This window comes from Xylocopa sonorina, chromosome 2 (genome assembly GCF_050948175.1).
Source record: "Xylocopa sonorina isolate GNS202 chromosome 2, iyXylSono1_principal, whole genome shotgun sequence".
Taxonomy (NCBI): domain Eukaryota; kingdom Metazoa; phylum Arthropoda; class Insecta; order Hymenoptera; family Apidae; genus Xylocopa; species Xylocopa sonorina.
Genome location: NC_135194.1, coordinates 12,699,495 through 12,711,375, shown reverse-complemented (window position 1 = coordinate 12,711,375; position 11,881 = coordinate 12,699,495). Strand labels below are relative to the sequence as shown.

The following is an 11,881-nucleotide window of genomic DNA, read 5'->3' as shown; positions in this document are numbered from 1 at the left end:
GTACTTTATACCGTGATAAACAGCCACGCTTCTTATCATTATCATCATGATCATCATCGTCGTTGCCGTAGTCGTCGATGTGTAAAATGATATACAATGATATTGACATCCCAAAATGGCGCAAAGAAAATATTGAAGAGAAAGTCTGTAGCTATCGATTCTATATGATAAATGTGGAATGGATTCTGCACAGATGTTCTTTTACACCTAAAAGAATTTATTTACATTGAGTGATATCTAGAACGATCACGAATCTCTTCCCAAATCACCACTCGCAATATTTCACTTGTATACATTCATGTATACATATATGTGTATATATTTTTCTTGTAAATTATTATAACTTTTAAATATATTTCTATATTTAAAACTCGGCACTATAGGCGTGAGTATGATTTTGCGCATGACATTACACGATCAAAATATTTTAAGGGCTATTTGGCAAACAATGCACGCTCGTTTCACTATACGTTATAGCAAATTTCCATTTCATACCTTTACAATATACATTTGGAATACACTAGATAAAAGGCATCCAAGGCATAATTTGAGCGGCATGTACTTAAGTTACGTACATCGTAGCGTTATAGTGCATTATTGTAATATTCATTGGACATATGCTCAGTTCTGCAAAACTTTTGTTAACTATTAAAAGATGATATCAGGTGATTTGGAAACGAGTTTGGCGATACTCGGTGCATCAATTAACAAAAAAAAAAATCAAGAAAGATACCAACAAAGAGTAAAAGCTCTAAATATAGTTATTACATATGTAACTATTCATACATACATATTGCAATAAAGCATTATGCTCGTTACGAGTGCGGCAAGCTCGATATACCTAAAACATCCGTTCGCATCTCTTTCAATTGGTGTACATTATTTTAAAGACTACGATACCAATTACAGTGTTTTTCCAATGGAAAATATTTTTTTGTCTCCGTTTTGTTCAAAGTAAACAGGTGTAACACAGGTGATCCACGAAGAAACGGCAAGCGATACTTTAAATATTCTTTCGATTGAATATTTTTATTTATCATGTAAAAGATCGTTTTTTTCGCAATGGATTATTGTCATATTTCCTTGTACGATTTGTGCTTTCAAATCCAAAAATATACAGCTTTATTTTCATTGATCCAATAAAGCAAATACTTTTATCATAGTTGATCACCCATACGTAATTTGCTAAATTTGGTAGCAAAGAATCACAGCTAGGTACATCGATAAATAAGTAACAGCAAGCGGCAGTGACTTGTTCCATAGTTCTCAAGTACTCTTAATTAAAATTATATGATCCGTATACCATTTTTTTCTTCATACTTATAATTGAAATATACGTAGAATACACATAAAAATTATCGTGAGTTTACCAGCAAGCCAGAAGATCATTTTACTATACATCACAGGTATGTTCCCATCTGTAACAGTAAGTCGAAATTTATATTCTTTCAACAGTACCTGTGTATCCAGATGCAAAATGAAATGTCCTGTTCTATACATTCATAAAAAGACATAGACAAGAGCGTTGCTTACAAAGAACTTCAGGTGCATCATACTTTTCAATGATTCAATTTTACTTAATGTCAACTAGATATTCATACGGTTCTTCTAGCTCATTATCGAATGTATGCGATACATAATTCTTACTCTCAGTAGTATAATAGTCATCCATTAAAATATATAAAACAAGCAATATTTTTCACAACTGAACATTTTCCAAGTAAAATTCCTTTCCGTTGATAAAAACCTACATTTTCTATCGATGATCGATAAAAATAGCTTTTCACGTGATTTAAATGAGACGCATCACATACATAAGATTTTGGCACTTTTCAGAATTTAAATCGTACAATTTTTCGTGTTCCATTGTCAAATGTAATACCAATTATTTAAATTGCACGTAACACCGTATAATTAGTACACTTTTTTGTATTTACATATGAACTTTAGTTAAAGTCTGACAATATCGCGAACACTTCTGAAAAGTGCAAAGTTAACATATAATTCTTATATTACTCTCGAATTCGACAAATAGCAAATAGACGACTCTATGTTAGTTGTCACATTAGTTTCTTATAAGGCTACATCCAAAGGCTTACGTTACACGAATGTTAGGGAACATTGCACGAAAAATATTTTTATATGCATCGTCAAAGTTAATATTCCAATATGTCATCAGATACAGTTAACTATCAAATGTCAACGTGAGATCAGCATCTGATGTCTATATTGAAATATTAATTGCATTATCATTAGTAAAATTGAAATTAATTACACTTAGATTACAGTCTTTATAGTAATGAATTCGAATAGTCTAAGGCTTGTTTAGGCATAAATCGGATGCTTCAAAAGCATGCGTACTGTATTCGAAACTGTAAATATTAAAATGTTATCAACAGTAAACCTGATTCATTTCGTTACGTTGACCGGTAATCATTTTTTACTTAATTGTTGTAGTTGATTTATTCATCAACTATGATCTCAGTAGAAGTCTCAAAACAATCTAACGAAGCATTCGTGATATAGCATTAAGAAATATTTTCATAACAATTTTCCATATAAAATAAAGTATTAAGTGTAATCGAATATATTTGAAAAATACGATTTTTCATATATATATATGTAAGACATTATATTTTCACTATAATTCTCTCTTATATAACAGCCAAAAAACTTGTACAACTTTTATGTGTACACTGTGATCTCCGAAATTTTTTTTAATTAAGGACCACTTTCAATACTTATTGACTTTCTGCAATCCTTTATATATTTATAATTATATTATCAACTTTCTTTATTTTGTTCAAATGAGAAAAGTCACGCATTTTCTCACTTATCACTTTCTCTCATTATACTTTCTTGAACCTTTTATAATACCTAACTTATGTTAATCGTACTATGTAATATTAAAACTGCTCTCGAATCATCAGGTTTTTTCTACATTTCACTATCTTCTCCCCTTGCTATTAAACATGAAGCAGAAATTATGATACAGAACTTATAGCATTATGGGGTGAACCCATTTGCGTTAACACTTTATCCAACCATTGCAAGGGTCCATGTAAGTGTGCTTCGATCCAACAGGGTGTAGATGTAACATCTTGTCTATGATATTCAGCACCCCAGCCCTTAACAAACGACATTCTGAAAAAGATATAAGTACATACTGTAAATAATACATTATAAACCTAAACATTAATTTCTCAATTATAAATTTTACCTTATGGTACACATTTTAGTTAATTCATAGACTGCTTCGAACCCATGATTAACACTTTGCGAAAGTAACTGTGCGAATTCCTGATTATTAAATATTTTCAGCGAACATCCCGGTGGTATCTTACAGACTGTACTAGGATGAAATCCATGATGATGATTACAATTTCTAGATTGCACGAATATAGCAGAGTCAGAGAGGCATTCTGCGTAAACTTCACCACCTACATAATATAAGTGTACCCCTTTGCCTATATGTCTTCTTGTATTTTCAATAGTAGAATTACGATTTACATTGGACAATTGTCCAAGGCAAAATCGATCAGAATTGTTACTTGGATTTGTAAAACCATCCACAATAACAGAGTGGGAATGACAATGGAAAACTTCACCCACTCTGCAGTTTAATTCATAATATGCAATAGAGGCCCAATAAGGTGGTTCCTGATAACATACTGGAGCTACTTCGGCTGATCCACTTGTATCCATAGCCACCGGATCAGGCGGTGGAGATTGTCCAGGCTGTGAGCCATCCTCGGGTGGAGAATACGCTGGAGGAGGAGTTTCTGGTAAGCCATTAGTTCCATACGGACTTTGTGGATTTGGAGATGTTGTGCTTCCAGGACTGGGAACAGAAGACATAGGCGACGTGGGGTTCACACCACCTGTAGATCCAGCGTTAAATCCACTAGAGGAATAGGATACATTATGTGGCATTGTTGGTTCTGCTATTTGTTGAAATGGTAACAACGAATGTCCAGGAGCATATTCTGAATGTCTAGGAACTAGAACCGGTGGCAGTACTGGACTTTCCACTCTTTTATAGTGATAAGGATTGATGCAAACTTCTTTTTGCTTAGCAGAAAATGGGTATTGACATAATTCTAATGGTTTCAATTCATGATGCGACTGCAAATCTGGCCATCTCCATACTCTGCAATAAATTACATGTGGCAAACCTTTACGATGTGAAACTTGCAGTCTACCATCTAAACTTCTTGGAATTGTTACACATTTACTAGGTGTGCCTGGACAACTCAAAGCACGTTCCAATTCCTCTATTGCACCCTTTCGTTTCTTCAATTTTTTTACTAAAGAATCAATTGCCTTTTCCGCCCATTTCTCTTCCTCGTCTCCTTGTTTCCAACCAAGTAACTTTTTTACAGCAGGACTAGTGAATGAAAATAAACTGTTCAACGAAGACATAGGTCCAGAACTCGATGATCCTTCTTCATCATCCATTTTAAAAATACTGTAATACGTAAACTATAACTATGACTTTTTTTTTTTAATGATATTCTTGTTTTATAACAACCTGTAATTTAATAGAATCCAGTCAGGTTTGTTGAATTAAAAATTTTCTATAGCAAGGTGTATAAATATCTTTCGCAGATACTTTATCTCTAAAAATAAAAAAAAAACTGTACGACAAGATATTACGAAATTTTTACGACACGCTTGAGTTGTATTAGAAAAGTGTGCTGATTAAACGAAGAAATAAATATTGCAGTAAATGTAATATAGGTTAGACATTTGAAAAACTTTGCACACAGAAAATACAAAGAGAATAAAATACTAAAAGATACTGAGCGTCAGAAAAATATGAAAAATTCCTATGACAAGAACGCGAAACAACTAATAATAAATTGTACATATACATACGTATAATTACTTAGCGATCCAGCATTGTTTTTACTATAATCTCCCACTCCTGTTACCACATTCTTGATGCCAACCTCTCACCATCGCGAACAAATAAAAATATCTATGAACTTATCGATTTCCACTTTTGCTGTATCGTATTCTTAACGACAACAATTCCGCGAACACAACAAATATCTAAGCAAACTTTCTTGTAATATAGTATAGCGATTCGTAGCGTTCATAATCTCCCTCTCTCTTTCCCTCTCGCACAACGACTTCTCTCTGTCTTCTAATTCCCGTCTCTTTCGCTCTTTCTCGTGGTTCAGAGTCAGGGTATTTGCAATAAGCAATAGTACAGAGACCTTTTGGAATTTCAGAAAGCGTTCCCACAAATTTTTTTCACCTACTCACCAAAGAATCGAACAGTTGCGAAATTATTCCGACACAGAGATACGTAAATGGAAAAACGAGGCGGATTCCACTTAAATGTCGTTCGCAGTTTTGTTACAAATAGTTATCGTAGAAAGAACGAAATGTCGTATAACAGTATTATGGCGTTGCAAGAACATCATGGCGCCTTGTTTATGAAGGCAGTCCTATGAAAACTGTATGCTTTAATAATGCTATGCATGTCGCTTACGATTCGTTAAATTCGCCCGTTTATTTGAGTCTTCTGTCGGAAACTAATACCTCTTCTACACTTTGTTTTCAACATGTATAAACATAATTTGTGTATACGTTTACGTACGGCAATAATATGCACCCGTCGCACTACGCAACGACAATGTATTCCACGATAAGGGCTGATCGTAGATGACTCACTTAAAAAAAATGATACATTAGAAAACGTTGCGAAACTTGACTGTGATAAACGAAATTAATTACAGTTTCTTTTTTTTTTTAAGTACCTTTTTTATATGGCGTTAATTTGACAAAGTAATCGTGCGTAATAAAACTATTTCAATTCCGTGTTTCATTAGATCGATTAGAGCAAAAAAAAAACAAAAAGCTGTGATTGGTACGAGTTGATCGCGGAAAAGGAGGGAGATTTGATTGTTTTAATTATCAATCGTAGCTATAAATATAAAAGAACGTTGTATTTAAATGATGTAGAATTACTGCACAATCATACAAAGACTTTGTACTGATATCCTTTTTTATTAATAAACATACTGTTTTGCTAGGGCTCTTAAAAATTTCGCTTTTCGAATATTCGCCGCTTCCCTCTGTATTTCTTCATTATTATTAGAATTCAATTCCAGCAAGCCAATTACTTTGATCTGAAAAGGTAACTTAATAAAAAAATGTATGTATTCGTCTTTAAATGAATCGCGTCTAATTACTGACCGCTAACTGTTTTCTATGATGTTCACCGCGTTTTGTATGCAAATAAATGAGATATTCGAGTAGCGTTGTATCCCAAATACAATGGTAGTACGCGTCCATAGCGTCAGCTGAAGCGCAACTCTTTTGGTCGCTGGCTGCCATTTTAAAAGCTAAAGTGTAATCTACTTCTTCTAAAAACTGGCATAATACAGCAGCTTGAGTGTAACATTGTAAATGAGCGCAACATTTGATCATACGCCTATAAACGAGATCGTCGATTTGTAATCTCGGTATTGGTTGGCTAAACAGATCGCTAGCTACCATAATGGCTTCCAAATAATATTTCATTGCACTTTCATAATAGCCTAGAACTAAAAATATAGCGTTATCTCGTCTTGTTTCGAAGCACACCAATTGTTTTCACACGTACCAAAATTAAGATCTCCCATTAATCTTAACCAAGGAACATTGCTTGGATAATATTTCAAAGCTTGTGTTAATAATTGAAATAGCAATTCCCCAATAATTCTAATGTTGTACGAATTAGCACTGCAAAATTATATTTGGTATACTATTGTAAGATAGTATAAGTAGTAAGTAAGATAGTATATATAGAAAAATTTACTTTGGTACACCAGCAGGCCACAGATTAAGGTACTGCGTATGTAATTCAAGGCTAGATTCATCGCGTAACACGTTTCGTAAACGTGCTAATAGCGAAATGACAACAGTTAAAACCATAGGTTCACGTAATCTGCCGAGGGTGCCTCCGATGCTAGCAATAACATCTCTCGAAGCACTACCGGCATTTGTCCCACTATTGCCACTGTTGCTTCGTTTCTGTGGCTGATCTCTGCTTGGACAAAACGCAGCCAAAACTAAAAATCCATGTTTAATATAACGCACTAAATAAAAGTTAATAATTTTGTTATACTGCCTTGTTAAAACCAACCCATATCCCACGCTTCTCTCGGAAATTTTCTTCCGCCCTTGTACTTAACGATATCTTGACAAACACTACTAACAGCTGCTGCAAATTCAGTGTAACTCCAGCGTTTTTCTAAACTTGTTAGGTAGTCCCATTCGGCCATATTTAAGAGGTAAACAGTACAATACTCGATAATTTCTTGCCGCGGAATAACTTGATCCGTTGCTTGTAACGCACCCAGACATTGCTTGCACCGGGTAACTAGACTTTGGGTATCACCTATGGAATTATTTAATTTCTTGGTACTACGTTAATTATAATGAATTATGAGATAAAAAAAATGCTTACATATATTTGTCGCTGGCCAAGCATGAAGACATCTCCAAATTTCAACAAGAAGACATTCCCAGTTTACTAATTTACATAGTTTAAATATTAGCATATTTCCGCTTTGCGAATGCTGCTGTGCTTCTTTTTCCAATACGTTCAAAATTTCAATTGCTCCATCGAAATCTTTCGACATTACTAATTCTCGACTTTTTGCTAATAATATGTACGAGAAATCTTGAAGAAAGCCCCTAGGAAGAGACATTACGACGCTTTGTAACGGAATAGGTAATTCCCAGAAACTGTTTACGTGCCACAAGGGTTTCATTCGGTGTTTACCGTCCAAATGTATTAGTATTTCGTGAATTTCAGAAGTATCGTATGTCTGCATCAATTTTTGCTCTAAATTAAATATTTCTATTTTTGAACTTTCTGTAAATTCATATTACACGTTGTTAAAATAATATTTAACAATTAATTGCTATTAAAGGCTAAGTGGCTAGCAATTAAATATATGTACTAACGAGTATACGTTACTAGTGGTACACCCCAATCATTTTTCAGTAATAAATCCGGTAATTCAAGTTCTTCATCATTAGCCAACTTTCTAATTTCAACTAATTCTTCTTCGTCGAATAATGCTGTGTATAACGGATCACCAAGTATTTTAGAAGCAAATCCATTAATATTACTAGTGTGTACAAGATAAAGGAGATAACGAGAAATACGTTTTTTATCTATGACAGTAGCTTTCTCTATGACGCCTCCTAGAGCCTATAAAAATGTTTATATAGTATATAAGAAAGTAAGTCAATAGATGTAAATAATTTCAGATAGTTAAAAAATGACTCTACCCAAAAAAAAACATCAATTCCCTTATTACCAGCTGCTTGTATTTCAACTACATAATCGCCAAGAATAATACTGTCATCTAAAATTTTTCTAACTAAATTTAGACATTGAATTTGAAGTAAAAGGTCACGAGCTACTACAATCTTTCTATTAACAGATCCTCCTTGCACATCAAGCTCCAAATTATCTCTGTAAACTTGCGGAATTTCTCTTGAAATATTATCTGCTTGTAGAATTTGTAGTATATTCTGCAACAAATAACTTGCATTAATATCTTATGTGCAAGTAAATATTTTAAATGGTATTCAAATGCATACAGTATATTGATCTTTGATCGATGCTTGTAATTGTTGAGTAAGACTTGAAGTAATTCCTTTTATAGGTACTTCGCATGCTACGCAACAACCATCTAATAATTCCTTATAAACTCTACAGTAAAGCTTATCTTCTGAGTTATTAAAATTATAAAACAATTCCTTAGCCTGTGTAATATGACGCTTTGCTTCCTGATACTCTTCTTTCAATAAATGAAATTTTGCTAGATCATAATGTATCTGAAAATGTTATAACAATTGATCATAAACGGATACAGTATAATAGCAATGTTAGTGTATCTGTACCTGGCACTTAAACTCGTCTATGTTTATAGGATGCATGTTCTCCCAATTTTGCTTAATTTCTGTACTATCCTCAGTCAGCATTTGAAAAGTATCAAAGGATAACATTTTTGGGCTTATGTCTTTAGCTTCGAGAACATTATTTAAAACATTCACGCTGTTAGAAGCATGAGCTTCTAACTTTCTGATTATATCATCTATTACACCAGGTGGTACATATGTTGATTCTTGGATACCTGGACTAACACATATAACAAGTACTTTTCAACAAAAATCTATGCCATAAATATTCTTATTAATTATAATAGATATTCAATATTTTACATGTGAAGGAACTGTTGCTTTGACTGTTTATTGTTTAAAGCCCTATAAATAATTGCCCTTATATGCCATCTATGGTACAGAACAATTGTGAACAGAACTTGATCAGAAATCGAATGCAACGTAAATTCAGGTACAGCTGGTATTTCGACAGTCAAATCTGATGTTATATACAAGAGATCTTGAAATAGTGTTAACTGTATCGGCAAAGGTAATTTTCTTTCCAATACATCCAAATCCCATTTTAAATGAGCCGCTACTTTCAACGAAAGAATTTTCAATGCAAGATTTCTATGGCTCCATTTATTCAAACCATTGGGCTTTGCATCGTTTGACTCTGCATCTACAACTTTCACTTCGTTTTCTTTCTGTTCCGAACTTATTGTCATGAATTTGATTATTAAGTCTGTTGCAGAGGGGTCTGAAATAATACCACAGAACTGTGATTAGCATAACAAGTTTAATAATTCCCTTACCCTGTTACTAGTCTACATGACATAGTTAAAGTTAGGTTATTATTTACCAGGAAAGTGTTTAGATAAATGCTGTTGCAATAAAGACGGGTTCAATAAAAATTCAAACCAAAGAATTGTATCAGGGGATATTGGTACTGTGCCTGGCCTTAATAAATCCACATCCATCATTGCATTACGTTTAATTGTACATTTACTATTGAAAAACCTGCAATCTTCATCACATGATCGCAGAAAACTTGTTCAATTTGAAAATGGTCTCGGATCTTCCTAGGTAATAAAGTATTTTTGAAGTAATACATACAAGGGAACTCGTTTCAGATGCAACTACACGCATGAGATTTCACACACACACGTGTCACCACACAATTAACCACGAGGGTATTGTTTATTGCCTGTTGCGTCATCTCTTCGAAAAATGCTCAAACTGGTCGCACATGATTGTCGACAGCGAAGTAAACTACTAAAGAACTACTAGCGCGTTGACCCAATAATAAATGTTTGATCGATCATAAGTATGTTGATTACTTGATTGTTTACATTCACATTTATTAGTCGCTGAAATTTGACAATCATGGTGAGATTAACCGCAGAATATGTTGAGAGAAAATGTTCCCAAGCACAGCTGAACAAGTCTCTCAGTAAAAAGCTGACAAAGGATCAACTACATGGCTTAACTCATTTACGTATGAACAATCTCTTTATTAGCAGCATTGTGAGTTATTTTTGATAACGGATAGCAACGGTCAAGTATATAACTTTTATATATAATCGTGTTATTTCAGGGCAATTTTGGTACTTATAAAAACCTAAAAGTAATCTACTTACAAAACAACGATATCTCTAAGATAGAAAATTTACACTTTGCGTCTAACTTAACGCATTTATATCTGCAACGTAATGCAATAAGTAAAATAGAGAACTTGAGTTCTCTTAAAAAATTACACACGCTCTATTTAGGATATAACAGAATCCTTGTGATAGAGGGTCTCGAATCTTTAAGTAACTTAACCGTACTGCATATAGAAAATCAACAGCTAGCTCTCGGAGAATCTTTATGTTTCGATCCTCGAACTGTACACACTTTGTCGGTAAATTTAAATTTTTTCTATCTTCTGTCCATTTATAATATGTAGTTTTTTTTACACGAATTTTCTTCCATTAGGCTAGTTTGAAAGTACTCAACATTTCGGGTAATAAAGTAACATCACTGAGAAGTATCAAAGAATTGCGGGAGTTAGAAGTTTTGGATGCCACATATAATCTGATAGACGATATCGACGATCTAACGGAAAGCATAAGTGGCTTAGTATCTTTAACAGATTTATCCTTAGAAGGGAATCCTGTAACTCAGTATTATAGATACAAAGAAAATGTTATTGCGAATAATAATACAATAAGTATGTTTTTATGTTGTATATTGTGCGGATTTATATTTTACTTTAAATGTTCCTCGTAGAAACTCTCGATGGAAAGACGGTGACGGATGTATGTAGATGTTTCATGAAAAGATTCAAGATGAGAAAACATCTGTATCATACGAGGAAATCATTAACAACCACGCTGGACGAAGATATTACAAGTATTATTATTGACAATTAATTCACGTAATACGTATAATTGTATTAATAAATATCTCGCGTTACAGGTTCCTTAAATTTACCACCCGCGTTAAAGGAATCAATATCGAGAGCGATATCTCAACATCCGAGGCCGCAGTTGCCCATCGCAATTTCATCTGCGATTAACGAAACGCAGTGCCATTTATTTCCATCTTGGAAAATAGGTAAATTAATAAGATGAGTTTTTTTAAGAAGTTCTAGTTCGATACATATGCCACCAGTAATCGTTTGATCATTTTAATTTAGCACCAGGTGCGAATACTGTAAAGAATGGTCATATTACTCCGAGACCATTTTGGAGCAACGTAAATAAGACCAAGCAATCTCGTAGCTTTCGATCTTTCTTGTACAGTAAAGCTGTTAAATTGCCATCAGTTTAAATTATCTGTCGATATATCTGCGATGTATCGCACACGTATCTGTACAAGGAAACAAGTTCTTCTTTGTTGAGGGTATTCTTCTTGTTTATTAATATTTGTCTTTAGAAAATTATTTATAATTCACTAGATGCTATTTTCGTCTGCATTTAATTGTTTCTTCTTTATAATGTACGTA

The 11,881-nt window shown here is 33.5% G+C and overlaps 3 protein-coding genes across 6 annotated transcripts; 1 reads left to right on the top strand and 2 right to left on the bottom strand.

Annotated features, from left to right (window-relative positions):
* Nucleotides 1–633: 633 nt before the first annotated feature.
* Nucleotides 634–5,904, bottom strand: Mad (mothers against decapentaplegic homolog 1). Of its 3 annotated transcripts, none has more exons than XM_076909795.1 (4): nucleotides 5,769–5,904; nucleotides 4,879–5,681; nucleotides 3,221–4,531; nucleotides 634–3,144 (listed from the first exon to the last, which is right to left on the bottom strand). In XM_076909795.1, exons 3-4 carry the CDS (start codon nucleotides 4,456–4,458, stop codon nucleotides 2,985–2,987), a joined length of 1,398 nt encoding a protein of 465 aa, XP_076765910.1. In that variant the 5' UTR covers nucleotides 4,459–4,531; nucleotides 4,879–5,681; nucleotides 5,769–5,904; the 3' UTR covers nucleotides 634–2,984. The 3 variants fall into 3 exon arrangements, with proteins under 3 accessions (XP_076765910.1, XP_076765912.1, XP_076765911.1); XM_076909797.1 differs by having other exon boundaries at nucleotides 3,221–4,468; XM_076909796.1 differs by lacking the exon at nucleotides 5,769–5,904 and having other exon boundaries at nucleotides 4,879–5,704.
* Nucleotides 5,905–5,936: 32 nt separating this feature from the next.
* On the bottom strand, nucleotides 5,937–9,999 carry Ints8 (integrator complex subunit 8). Of its 2 annotated transcripts, none has more exons than XM_076909794.1 (12): nucleotides 9,755–9,999; nucleotides 9,235–9,652; nucleotides 8,914–9,151; nucleotides 8,611–8,847; nucleotides 8,296–8,541; nucleotides 7,966–8,215; nucleotides 7,463–7,873; nucleotides 7,139–7,393; nucleotides 6,812–7,064; nucleotides 6,617–6,735; nucleotides 6,208–6,551; nucleotides 5,937–6,140 (listed from the first exon to the last, which is right to left on the bottom strand). In XM_076909794.1, exons 1-12 carry the CDS (start codon nucleotides 9,873–9,875, stop codon nucleotides 6,021–6,023), a joined length of 3,012 nt encoding a protein of 1,003 aa, XP_076765909.1. In that variant the 5' UTR covers nucleotides 9,876–9,999; the 3' UTR covers nucleotides 5,937–6,020. The 2 variants fall into 2 exon arrangements, with proteins under 2 accessions (XP_076765909.1, XP_076765908.1); XM_076909793.1 differs by having other exon boundaries at nucleotides 6,208–6,557; nucleotides 9,755–9,998.
* A 279-nt stretch (nucleotides 10,000–10,278) lies between these two features.
* On the top strand, nucleotides 10,279–11,732 carry LOC143433222 (uncharacterized). The gene is made up of 6 exons (XM_076910462.1): nucleotides 10,279–10,419; nucleotides 10,490–10,795; nucleotides 10,870–11,104; nucleotides 11,164–11,286; nucleotides 11,353–11,490; nucleotides 11,573–11,732. The coding sequence occupies exons 1-6, from the start codon at nucleotides 10,279–10,281 to the stop codon at nucleotides 11,704–11,706; spliced, it is 1,077 nt and encodes a 358-aa protein (XP_076766577.1). The 3' UTR covers nucleotides 11,707–11,732.
* The last annotated feature ends 149 nt before the right edge of the window (nucleotides 11,733–11,881 follow it).